General features: G+C 37.9%; 1 protein-coding gene across 43 annotated transcripts in view; it reads left to right on the top strand.

Moving 5' to 3' along the window:
• Positions 1-13,872, top strand: part of EYA2 (EYA transcriptional coactivator and phosphatase 2) — an 86,497-nt gene that overhangs the window by 47,244 nt on the left and 25,381 nt on the right. For 37 of the 43 annotated variants that reach the window (XM_085519621.1, XM_085519625.1, XM_085519622.1 and 34 more), the window contains 4 exons: positions 9,409-9,476; positions 11,296-11,473; positions 13,099-13,226; positions 13,719-13,802. In XM_085519621.1, the coding sequence (XP_085375747.1) occupies positions 9,409-9,476; positions 11,296-11,473; positions 13,099-13,226; positions 13,719-13,802 (458 nt within the window). The remainder of the gene's footprint in view (positions 1-9,408; positions 9,477-11,295; positions 11,474-13,098; positions 13,227-13,718; positions 13,803-13,872) is intronic. The other 6 variants (XM_085519626.1, XM_085519628.1, XM_085519641.1 and 3 more) reach the window with 1 other exon arrangement.

Raw genomic sequence — 13,872 nt, forward strand, 5'->3', positions numbered from 1 at the left:
TTCCATGTTCTTACAATTTAGCAGTTTTGTGAGCTGTTCAGAGTTTTGGTAAAATTATTATTCAGTAAAAAAATAGCCTACAAGTCACAAAGATTGTATTTGACTTCTGCCCCATGGAGCTTCCCATCTAAATTGGCAACTGAATAAACCACTTCTTGTTGTGGAAGGATCTTCAGAAGCTAATGACTTGAAGCCAATGACACGAAGCCATTCTGCTTTCAGGCTTCTCTGCGCTATCGGTAACAGTGCAGACCTAAGTTGCAGCAGGGCAAGCAATTACACTTGTGTTCTGCCAAGCACAGTCATACCCAAATGAGTCTGTTCCTCAAAGAAAGAGAACAGGTCATCTTTCACCCCTGGCAATTTCAGATCAAATCTCTGGTGTGCTTCTCTTTGTCTGCAATACCACACCTACTAGAGTTCATTAAGATTAGTGAAACCATCCGCATTTCATAATAATTAAGAATTATAAAAATTTTCATCCATCCAAATAGCCAGTCAGAGCATGAAGTGAATGTTTCAATTAAAATATGTTGGTGTGGGAGGGAAAGGCTTGTTTAAAACAAACTTTTGGGGTGTTTTTGTTGTTTGTTTGTTTTACAACCCTCAGAAATGTTGTTTATACATTCACTCTCCAGACATCATATTTTCCTGTGCATTTTACATGTGACCTTACCTAGTTTTGCAACACTTTCTATTTTGCTTGGTTACTGGAGGAGTTTCTTGATGCTGCAAACAGTTGCTTTGGATTTGTGCAGGCAGTAGATGCTTTATCCAGTCGTGCTGGTAATTAGCATCATCCCTCATTCCCCTCCTTGCTGCATCTTTTCTGATGTGTTGATCTTCCCGTCCCTTGTCCTGCAAATGTTAGTACTGATGACCTTCTGTTCACTTGGAAAAATAGTTTGGACTTCACATTAGTGTATCAGAATGGAATCTGATCCTGTGTGGGAGTAAATGTACTGTCAAATGTATAAGGAAATCTGTGGAATGTAACAAACTTATCATTTAATCGGCTATGTGAAATACTAAGAGAAATTTGTGCTAGCACGTTAGCTAACATAGAAAACCATAAGCAATGGCAGCCAGCTTATAGCGTATTTCCTGTGGTCACATGAGCTTGTGTTACCCCCTTATTGCACATCAGGGCATCTCTTCTCAGCTTGTCATTAATACCAAGACAATGCCTTGCTCTTCACTTATTATTGCTAAAATGACAGCTGGAATGAAACTATGAAATTGCACAACAGTTAAAACTATGCAGATTCTGTTGTTGGGCAGGAAAAGATTTGACCATTTCTTTTTAATAGCCAAATTAATCTACCCACAAAATACTTTTTACATTACAAAGGAAAATTCAGTTACGTAACTAGGATAACTTTCCTTTGCCAAGGAATTGCAAAGCAGTATTGAGCTCAGTGCAGACATAAATTTGGGGCCAAGGACCTACGCAGTGAAATTCTTTGCTACTGCTGAGCATTTGTTTTCTTTGTAGAGTCCATTCTGATCAGCTGTCAAATAATGAATGAATAGAAAGTGTCGTGTCTTTGTGCAATACTGATTTGAAATGGGCTAACTATGTATGTTGTTTATGTTTGTGGAATGAATTGCTTTTGCTTGAGACAAAGTAAAATCTGACTATTTAATTGATTGAAATGTTCCATTATGCTGAAAACATTTTGGCTCTTGTTAGTATCTGGATAATGTTTTCAAAGAGGTGCCTGAATTTCTTGCAACTGTGTGCCAGTTTGTTACATACTCAATATGAGCCCGTAAATATCTATTTGGCATGAATAGTTAGCTGTACATGCATGAATTTTGCAAAGGAAGTGACATGTTTTATTTTAAGCCTGATTCCTTTAGTGATTGGTGATGAAATGTATGAGAAGGGCAGATTTCAGCTTGCACTTCAGAACTGGGGACCATGCTCTGTTACACAGATAGTGAATCCATCTGAAGTCACAGAAAATAAAGGACAGGGAGAGAATGTTCTCAGTGAACTGTAACTCAGATGCCTTAGGTTCATAAAATTAAAACCTCAGTAGAAAATGAGTGGCCTCTTTCAAAAGCTTCTGCTTCACAGATGGTTTGCATTAGTTGCAGTCTAAAACTGTGGCAGCAAAGCTGTCCTCCACTCCATGGTGAGTTCAGCAGGGAGAGGCCTCTCTTCAGGAGAGGTCAGACCTCACTTTTTACAGTGTAAATACAAGTTTTCCCAGAATAACAGCACAGTCACCCTTTCAAAGATTTCTAAACATGAGAGGCTGACCACGCTACATTTACTTTGTTTTAAAACCAGTTATCTTACAGGAGAGGGAACTCATAGGGAGAAGCAAAGGTGTTGACAGTGATGCACTATAAGCTGCAAGGATCTGTGCTACTGCTATCCAAGGAGAGGAGCCCGCTTTAGCTTTTCCCATTTCCTGCTTTTTTTGGTGCTTCTATTTGGAAACCTTATGGTCATTGATATTCAAATATATTCATAGGTCCTTATTAAGTAAGGAAGGACTTGGAAAGGGGATGTGCCATGGGAGTTTCAGAGGAATAACAGAAAATGAGTATTTTGAAATACTAGCTTTGAAAATATTTAGGAATAACTTTTTCCTCAATGTGAAGAACAATGTGGGAGGAAAGCCTGAGAGTTGTTTGTTTTTTAGGAGAGAGATTGGTAAGGTAGGGGAAGAGTAATGATGGGGCTGGATGAAGAAAGTACAGCTTGTGATGATGAGGAAGTGGGAATCATTAGAGAATAAAGGAATGAATGATGTTTTCCTAACCTGTTTTGTTGGTTTTTTTTTTACTATTTTGGCAACATTCGTGGAGGTCATTTCAAATACTCAAAATGGTTAATCACAGAATCATAGAATCACAATTACATAATAGCCAAACAATAACTGAAATACATTTACATGAGACAATGCTACAATTTCTGTTGAGACTTCATTAATAAACCGAATGGATACATACATTTTAAAGGAAACGATACATCTTTGCTATAATGAGATTTTTTTAAATCACAGTTTGACGTCTTGAGTGGTAGAACTATATGGATAATCACAGAGCAGAGGCGTATATTTACAGTGAGCATTTCAATTTTAAAACAATTCCATTGTTTCAGAATTCTGTCCTTTTTCATATAGATGCTATATCAACGTAGAAGGTAGTCACATTTCAGAGGTGCGTGCATGTTGTGAAAACTTCTGTTTATAGATTCTATTTAGTTCATTTCCATAGGTTAAAAGAAAATTTGTAAGATGGTAACAACTTGGGAAAATACAAACTTGGCCTTGATTATTCATTTATGGTGTAGTTGGCATAGAATATGCTAAAATGTTATAGAAACTTCACTGAATAATTGATTTGGTATACCTGATAATGTATTCTTGAAAATATCTAGAAGGCAATAGAAGAGCTAATATAAAATTACATAAAAATTTACATCAAGAAACAACTACTCGCATAGTCATACACTTGAAAATTGGGAAAGAAGTGAATCATGGTACTGTGCTGCTTTTTGGTGCATCTAATTTCCAAGCACTGTTATAATATATATAATGCTCCAGTGGAAAACATAGAATGCAGTCATAAAATCAAATACCTTGATGATGGTTGTGGACAAATAAGTCTGACTCTGCCTCCATTAGTACAGGCTTTGCAAATTAGGAGTTTCTTAGCTGCTATGCTGGCATCAAATAGCCCTCCCTCTTGCATGGTTTTTGTGCTTTTTTTTCCCTTATTTTAATATGCAGTTTGGATACTTTTTCTGTTTATATTGGCAGAGTTCAAATACTGAAACTTCTGTTCTACAATACTGAGGGATGTAGGACTTTGCTTTTTCATCTTGCCCAGTTATCTGACAGTGAGTCTGAAGCAGTGTCATGTCTTGGATCAGACTACATCAGAAAGAAGCTTTAATTTTTGGTGGCCCTGGAGTCCCCAGATAAAGTCAGTCTTCTTGGTTGTTCAGTGTTTTGGGTTTTTTTTTGTTGGTTTGTTTTTAACAAGAGATTTTTCAGAAACAATCTATATCATTGTTTCAAGGATGTTCTTCTTTTTTTTTTTTTATAAACCCAAAATGTTTCTGTGTGATTTGCTTTTGAGGACAATCCAATTTAATTTACTTCTGTAGCTGCTGCATCATTTGATTAGAGGGGTTGAAAGGGACATTTTCTCCAAAAACTAATAAAATTGAGTTGCTTTCTCAGGCCTCAAATCCTGAGAGTGAGTATAAACCATCCCAGCACTTTCAACACCATTGTTGAGCTGGATTGATCTCAACAGGTGACCAGGCTCAAAAGCATGGTAAAAGCCAGGCCTGTACAACTGGCCTGGTTATCACTTATTAAAGCTCTTTGGGGCTCTGTGGGTTGAATGCTCCCAGAAGCAGGCAGCAGGGAAAGAACTTTTGACTCAGAAAAACTGTACTGTGAAATATGTTTTGTATCACCACTCAAAGTGCCCATGAACACCTGGTCAGACAAGCAGGAGTGAATGGGATTGTAGTGGGAGACAAATAGCCATATTTTAAATGGGTTGCATGTCGGGGGGTAATATCTGCAGAAGGTGTTTGTATGCTTCTGGGAGCAATATCCTTTAGTAGACACTGCTGATGTCAAGTGCTATAACGTGGTAGAACCATGCTTTCATCTAGTGTGCTCTTCCCGATGCTGTCTGAGCTCTTTCATATAGAAATACAAGACTGTTTTTGGTTCATTAGGCCTAATGGCAAACAGTTGAGCAGTATGCTGCAGAGTACATGTGGGTTGAGTTTTTATTCTCCTTTAACAGGTCAGATAGTCTTGAAATACCTCCACAGCTGACAGCCATGCAACATTTTATGAGCTTTCTTGCCCAATAAATGCAGGCAGATGTTGTTGGATTTGGAACATTACGAGGCACTGGAGTATAGCTGGTGGGAGGTAATTTTGAGGAGTGCTTAACCTCTGGCTGAAAAAGTAGCAGCTTGGAGAATGCAATATTTACTGCAGGAAACATTAGCTTGTCAAAAGAGGTAAAGTACTGCAAAGAACCTTTTTGAATGACCATGCAATTCTTCATCCAGATGTGTTTTGTAGTGTAGAGTAATGCATGCTCCTCTGGGAGTTAGACTAAGGCCTTTCCTTGTATCATTTGTAGTCAACATTGTTTCCTGTAGGAAAACAGCTTGCTAACCTAAGAATATACAAGCAATTATAGGCAGGCTTGTGAAATATCATGCAAATCAACTGAACCCCGTAAGCATTCATTTTATTAGTTCTTCATAATAAAATTATCCTTTGAGAGAGCTACCTAAAACCACTGTGTCTGCAAATCTATGAGTTAGAAAAAGCGCTTCAATCTAAATGTTGTTCTGTTTCACCCTTCTGATGACAGGGCCTTCTGACCTGTGTAAAGCAAGAAGACAAACCTAATATTCAAAGTTTGCCATGGTACTGATCTGAACTATACCACAGATCCATTCTACCTCTGTAATCACAACTTCCTAAGATACAGATATTCTTGTGTTGTACTGTGTATTCGTAAGCTGAAATAAAACATTTTTTAGCAATGCAAGAACTATAGTTCTGGAGATACTAAAAATAACTGTGAATATTCCCTTGTTTTCTTTACATACCATTGCATGAAAGGAAAAAGGAAAAAATGCATCTTGTAATTGCAGTGGTGAAAATAATAAAAGGGAGAGACTGAGTAGGAGAAGCTGGTGTGAATATTGTTGCAGGGGCAATGCACACATCATTGAATTACCCTTGACCATGTTTTGGATTTTAAAATACTTGAATTAAAATGGGAAGGAGGGAGACATAGCAAATGAAATCCATGTGTAGGAATATATAACATCTATCAGCTCACAAAGAGTTTCTCTATAAATATTGCCCTTGGACACTCACATAGAGAAGGGCCACATCTACTTATCAAGGAGAAGCCATGGCACTGAATATGTACAGCATATGCATGGCTTTTATGTGGTGTCTTTTCATGCAAGTGTGTTTGCGATACCCATACTTTAAAGGGAACGTTTTCAGTACCATACATCTGAAGAGCTATTCTCCTCCAGAATCCAGATTGTTTTATTACCAGCTAAATGTTCTTTAAGCTACCTGTGAATGAGGGCATTGTGACATTTAGCAACTTGTGTGATTGAACACAGATGTGAACCATATTCCATATGGAGAAGATCCAAAAGGAGAGATTGTAGGCTTGTTTCCGATTTGCAGGCAGGAATTTGAATGCAATTACTCGATATTGAGCTACCAAGATAGATGAAAACAAGTTGCTTGCTTGCACATCTGTAGTACCGCAAGTGTAAAATCAGCTGCAGTTTGAAACAGTATATTCAGAGGTAAGGAAAATATGTACCAATATATATGCCACTTATATTGGCATTATTTATATATATATATGTGGAAGTGAAAATCCTGTAATAATGGCAAATGAACATTCAGAAATAGGATGGGGTGAGGCATTTATTACATTGCTTACCCAGTTTCTTCGTAGACATGCCCCATTGCAACTAACCACACTTTTCTAATGCTATTCCTGCATATCTCTGAACATTACAAGTTCCATTATCATAGAACTATTTGAGTTAGAAGGGACCCTTAAAGATCATCTAGTTCAACTCCTCTGCAATGAATAGGGGGACATCTACAGCTGGACCAGCTTGCTCAGAGCCTGATCCATCCTGGCCTTGAATGTCATTCACCAGATCTCTGGGTAACCTGTGCCAGTACCTCACCACTCTAATGGTATAAAAAAACCCTCTTCTTTATGTCCGATCCAAATCACCCCTCTTTTATTTTGGAAACAGTTCCCTTTGTCCTGTAGCAGTAGACTCTGCTAAAGATTCTGCCTGTGGGGGAGGACTTTTTAAAAAAATGGCTAAATAAGGAAAAGGGATAATTGCTAACACCAGGATGCAAGATTTGTCGACAGTTTTCCAGTGCTACCTGAGTGTAAAATTTACATATGCTAAACTGAAATTGCATGGAGCGGACTCATTACTGGAATTTTTATTTCTTATCAACAATTTAGGGAGGATAAAGCAAAAGCTTGGGGCCAGTTTTGATGTATGTATGTTCTGAACAGCTCAATTTTGTGAGGCTTTTCACAGAAACTAACTGGCAGGTCTCATTCTCTGCTGTTTGTTGGATGAAAAAGGAGGTTTTATCCTTATCTTCGTTGCCTGTGGTGCTTGTTTGTTTTCTTTCCATCTGAATGGATTTTTCATCATTGAAAATGTGGTCTCTCCAGAATGTCTAGCCTGTAAAGTCAAACAGAGACTTCGCTATCATTCCTATCAGATCATTCTAGTCCTCACAAGTGTTGGTATTGAGTGCAGTTAAAATGAAATAATTCTGAACTTGTATTTTCAAGAACATTTTTTTCCATGCTAATAATTTATTTTTCCCATTACATTTACATCTTTATTCAGCTATGAAGAACTTCTGAATTTTTACCAGCTTTGTTTTCTTGGTTTCCCAAGGTTATTCTGCTATAGCAGGGCTGAGCTGCAAAGAAATACTGAGCTTAGCCACTCCTGGGGTGATAGAGGGGGAGGTTACCTTCTCCTAATGCAGTGGAGGAGGAGAAAGAAAAACAGGGCTGTTTGATCTCAGTTTAGATAAATGATACTGAATGGATACTCCTGATTGGTGAGGATACTGTAAGGGGACAGAATAAGTGAAAAACCTGATTTGCTGAAGCCTGTTCCCAGGCCAGCTGGACTTAAGGTCTTGGGAAAATGTCTGGCTTAAACGCTTTCAAAAGTATTCTACAAAACCAGGGTGTAAAATCCACTATGTAGGATCTAGTCACTGTGCACTGTGGGGCACGAATCAACCTCTATCCTCTCACCCCTGTGTTTTTTACCCTTTTCTTCCTGCTCACACCCCTGTGTGTGCACAGACACTTGGGTTGCATTTCTGGAAGCTTAAAGTAAGTTCATTCCAACAGTGCAGGTCTCTCCTTTTTAATTCCCTCTAATCATTTGGAATCCAGGAAGCTGTGATATCATGTGCAGGTAGCACAGCAATAAACATGTTCTCATCACAATTTATACATAAAGCGAGAGTCCCTCGAGGTAACGATTTCCTCTCTTGACAGCTTTAATAAAGGATGATGGATTGTTTCTAAATGACGGTTTGGGAAGATCAAAAATTCCCCCCTGCTTTGTTTTAAGCACTAGTGTACAAGAGCTGTTTGTGTTCTGTGAAAGTTGTTTCTGCCTGTAAGCACTGGGGCTCTATTACTCCCCTTCACAGTGGTGAGAAGTGTGTAGCTACCACAGGAATATATTCATCCTGCTGTGTACTTGTTGCTTTTTGACTAAATACAGAAAAGCAAAGCCTAGCATGGATGGATGTGGGAAAATGCCAGTAGCTGGATGTGTTGCTGTTTTCAGGATGCTTCTCTGGGCGTTCTCCCCATATGGGCTGTGCAGAGGAGGAGGATCAAGCACTGTTGGCTTTCCTCCCAGAGCTGCCTCTGGGAGTTGAATGCCAGGGGAAGGCATGCCCTGAACCCACCTGCACTGGCTCAGCTCTCCCCAGCCAGTAGGCAAATATGGCTATATATAGACCCAGGAGTCACCTGCAACCTCTGTTTCCTTCTTGGTTAAATGTGGCAGCAAATTAGTTCTGGAAGGCGGTCTTCCCTTCTGTTTCTTTTTGGTGTAGGATTTATTTCTCACTGCATGTGCTTTGTAGCTGCACTTGGCAGAGTAGAGTTTGTTCAGCTGTCCATTCCCTGGCTAATCTGGTATCTTAAAATAAAAACAAGCAAGTGGATCTTTAGAGAAGGGATGCCATGCAAAGACGTGGAGGGATACATGTGGCTAACACAACACTGCTCAAAATCATTTTTAGAAACCCAAGAAGAAGAAAAGGCTCAGTACCTGGTCAGGGCTTTTTCTAATGTTGCCTCTAAGTGACAAAATGAAGCCTAGACAAGACTTCGTAGCAGCCACGCAACAACAAAATCATATCTCTCACTGTATTTAGGTAACTGTGGAAAAGGTAGATCTGAATACCCTTTGGAATCCAAAACCTTGCATTAGTATAGAGTACACTGTAGTCCAGCTTTTTCCTCTTGTATATGAATAGTTTGTACTCTGGAGTAAGCAGCACTGTAGACACCAGTATAGACTTCTGGTATAGATTATCATCACCCCACTTGATCTCAAAAGGAAGTTTTGCACTCACAAGAAGAAGGAAATATTGAAATAGAAATAGTGTATTTAATTGTTGTCTTTCAGTAAGCAGACCCCAATCTTAACACTTATGTCAGTCATAGATATATATGACATAGATAGGCTTTTTTCTAGGTACTTGATTAGAAATTCTTCAATTAACAATATTCCATTGTTTTGATTACTATTGTATGTTATGAGTGTGATATTCTTCCCCTTAGGCACAACAGGGATTTACCAGGGAGCCAATGGCCTGACAAATTCTGCTGGATTCAGTGCTGTGCATCAGGTATACCTCAGCATTTATTATTGGCAACCTTTTCAGCTATTTTAAACACTGGTAGATGACGGAAATTATCCTGGTGTTTACATATATTTAAGAAAAGTTCTACTGTGTGTTTTGCCTGGCACCATTTTGGTCCACCTGATTGGTATGGCCATTTGTTGAACTTGTAGGTACCTTTATTAGCTTTAAGATGTGTGTATCAACATACAAAGAATGCAGTACTTGAAGGACTTCTGGCACTCTCTGCTGTGGTGTTGCACAGCGATGCTGGGAGTTTCATCATTCTTCTGCCATCTTGCAACTTTCAGATATGTTTTCCAGAGCAAAACACTTCCCTTTTAGGATCTTATCCTCTGCTATCTTGGCACTGTGTAATAAATAGGAACATATTGAAAGAGGTGTTGGCAGGCACTGAATACTGAGCCATCTGAGCTGTCTCTGTGCTTCCTTCTTTGAGAGTACACCTGTCTGTGGGCTTCATGCTTCAGATACCTTGAGAAATGTGTGCATATAAATAAACAGCGTGCATATATGCACAAGACAGATGTTATTGCAGTAACAGATGACTTTTCTTGATTGGACCAAACAAATGAGTACACTATCCCCAAAAATATTTTTTAGTTAGCCATGGAGTAATAATTTCAATTACTTGTCAACAAGGTTGTTCTTATGTCTCATATTTCAAATGACAGCAGTGGGCAATTTCACTATTACTTCAGTTTTGGCTAGAAACATTGTCAGTAAACACTGAAATAAGCACACTTGATTGCAGTCTAGAGCTTACCTGCAAAAAGGAGAAATAAGTGTGTTGTTTTCATTGTTTTGTGATAGTCTTAAAGAAAAAACAATGGAATTTCTCACTTCTTTTCCAGCTTAATATTTATTTTAACAACTTGAGTCATCTCTATTCTTGAGAGTTCCCTGGTGACAGAGAGCTAATGAAATAGCTGTGTCACAGACGGAGATGTAAGCAGTTAAGAAGGGCTTTTAGTCTTTCTAAATACTATTTATTATTTAATTTTATTTAAGAACAGATACTAATTATGATTTCTGGGGAAACAAAAACCTTTTGTTGAAGGACAATCCCCAGAGCATGAATACAGTTCTATGCCTGAAAAAGCTAGTAAGCAAACAAGAGCAGGAGCTGTGATGATGAACAGAAGAAACAAATGAAACTTTTCATGTCTTAATTATCCAGATATAAGTTTTCCAATCTGTTTCCATATCTTGCTTACCACAAAGAAGAACTCACTCTTAGCATCAATACAATGAGTATCATGATACTCCAGCTTTCCAAGTTCACTTGCACCTTGCATTTTAAATACAGTTTTCTACAGGCAGGGAAGATCATTCTGGCATTTAGTTCTTTCAGAGGCAGTAGGACAATCTCATGTGTGAGCATTTCTGCAAAGTAATTGCTAGGTTCATTTTTTTTCCATTTTTTTATACCCCATTCTAAAAGCTGATCAGAAAATGCTGCTGGTCATAGAAAAATGCAGCCTACTTTATTTCTGTATAGAATTGTTGAGCCCCGTAATGCAAGATGTATCAGCACTGAAAAGTAAAAATTAAAAACTTGCCTGATACCTGACTTTTTGTTGAGGTCAGCCAGTCTTAATAAAGTAGGAATGTATCTGGGAGGAAGATAGATGTAATTTCACAACTGAACAAAACATAGTTCTTTAGCAGAAATATTCCTGAGCCAGGACTTGCTGCATGGGTAGATAATATTGCCTTGCTGTGTGTGTAATGCCTTTACTCATTTATTTATAAGACAAAGCCAATGATACATAGAAGTTACATGTTTCTTTTTTCCTCAAAGGAATATTCATCATACCCAAGCTTTCCTCAAAGCCAGTACTCACAGTATTACAGCTCTTCCTACAACTCTCCCTACATGTCCACAAACAGCATCAGCCCTTCAGCCATCCCAACCTCCACTTACTCTCTGCAGGAGTCTTCTCACAACATCACCAGTCAGAGCACAGAATCGCTGTCTGGTAAGTGCATTTCTTTTGTTTTCAGTTTGCAGTGCCCTCCCTCCATAGATAGAAATACTGTAACCTTATTGTTGGATGTTTTTTTTTAGTACATGTATTTACACAGATAAATCAGATTTCCCAGTATGTAACAGTTCTGCTCACAACACTTTTGGGAAGAGATTGGAAAGCACAGCTTCTGTAAGAACATCCTGTGTTGCTTTCATGAATACACATGGCTTGATCTCCTTCTAAAGGCAGTGCAGAAAGAGAAATAATTACATGCAAAAGCCAGATCAATCCTTAGTGTTTATATGTGTAAAAGGAAGTTCAAAACAAGTGGCCATGCTCTGGAAAAGCCCCTCAGTTTCCTCAGTACCCCACATTTCTGTCAAAGTTTCTGTTCACTCCTAGCAATCTATAATATATGCATTCATAAATAAGTACATAAAGTTTCTTGTAAAAATAAAAAAATGAAAAAAAAAAATCAACACAGGCTGTTTAAGTTAAAAGTTCAAGACAAACTCTGGATAGAAAGACTTCAGAATTTGTGGCCTCTCTTTGAGCACTTAATTCTTAAAGTCTTGAGGCTTAAATGGTTTATGGAATTTTTGACGGATTATGATCCTCCAATGTACTGTTCAAGAAAAATCTTCAAATATCACTTCCCTATTAAAGTTTTCATTGGCATGCAATAACATTTATATAGAACGCCGCATAATTTGAGGATGATCACAGTATACGCCCATTGTAGGTCTGCTGACTTATGGAACAAATCTGAACATCTGTGGTTCCTCTGAAAGAAAAATAAACTAATATTGGTTGTTAAAAAGAAGCGGTCACAGATTGCTTTAAAAGCAGTAGGAGGATTTTCTGTTCCTTAAATTTCATCTCAGCCTTTTTGTGAAAGTGATTTCAAAAAAGGCTTGTTAGGCACAATCCAATCTTCTCTGAAGAAGAATATGGTTATTCAAGGAAGCTGGAGAAGCCACAGCTTAGCAAGGTGAAAAGAAAAATATATTTGAAAAGGATTTGTAATGTAAGGTAAGTGAAATCTGGGCAGGTTTATGAAACTCAAGCCATCCAAAACAAAAACGTTATACGGGGAAGTTCACCTTTGACTGCCTCTCCTGTTATTTCTAAACTATATCTAAACTATTTCACACTGGTGAAATGGAGTATAGCTAAACAGACTATACATATGTTTTATAAATAAAAGGTGATGTTGAAAGTATCTTTTCATTTATCAAATTTTAAAGGGACATTTTTGCATAAGTTTAATTGATCCTTACTTTTCTACTGCATTTCTATTTTTTTCTCTAGCAAAGGGCCGAGGGGGAATAAAATTCAAAAAGTTGTGGTTTTTGTTGTGTTTTTTTTTTTTTTAATGAAAAATGTGATTATGTTTTTAAACTGCCAAGTGTTTGTTTTTTTATATACAGCCTTGGTGTTTTCTGGAATTGTTGCAACAAGTCTTAGAAGTTTTAAATTATTTCTTTGTCAGCTATTGACATGAAATGAGTAAGATTTTATGATATTATTTTCATAGCATTTCTGGTGATCTCCGCTAAAAGTTTTCCAGCTTTAATTATAACGAGACAGTGCAAAATTTAATTTTAAATTTAAATTTCTTTTCCTCCCAACAGGAGAATATGGAACAACACCGGCAAAAGATATAGAAACAGACAGACATCACAGAGGGTCTGATGGCAAGGTACGAGCCCGATCAAAAAGAAGCAACGATCCTTCCCCCACTGCTGACAATGAGATTGAGGTAATAAAATTAACTTACGTTCCCTTAGTAAATCCTGCAAGAGAAACAGTTGCATCTATCAGCAAATCCCACCAGCCAACTAGTGAACTGTAAGAGCCAGAATAGCATTTAGCAATATAACTGGAGCTTTTTATTGTGGGTAGTCAAAATAATTGCTCGATTTCTATATTATTAGCATCTCTGATTCTTCTTTGTGTGTATGTTTATTTACTTGTGCTTTTGGTAAATCTGATGTTTCATTTCTCCATCTTGACATGCAAAAAGGAATTTCTGTAGTTTTTAAGAGAGAAAACTCTCAGTGATCTGCATGAACATAGTTTCAAATTTCTTGATCTTTTGCTTTGCCCACTTTCACAAAGCATCTGCAGTCGATGTGCTACACGGGTGTGAGAAAGTTCTAGTCCAGTTGGACGTATTTCCTGACTGAACAAAGTCTTGCAATTGCATAATGTGTAACTGTATTTCTCTTTTCCACCCTGTCTGTCATCACAGCGTGTCTTTGTGTGGGATTTGGATGAGACGATAATTATTTTTCACTCCTTACTCACGGGAACCTTTGCATCCAGATATGGGAAGGTAAGACCTAATTTTTTTAACATGACTTCTTGTCTAGCCAGTTTGCATCAGGAACTGTGGTGGCAGTTAA

The sequence above is a fragment of the Coturnix japonica genome, chromosome 19, assembly GCF_054131305.1.
Source record: "Coturnix japonica strain WE chromosome 19, WE-NBRP24, whole genome shotgun sequence".
Classification (NCBI taxonomy): Eukaryota; Metazoa; Chordata; class Aves; order Galliformes; family Phasianidae; genus Coturnix; species Coturnix japonica.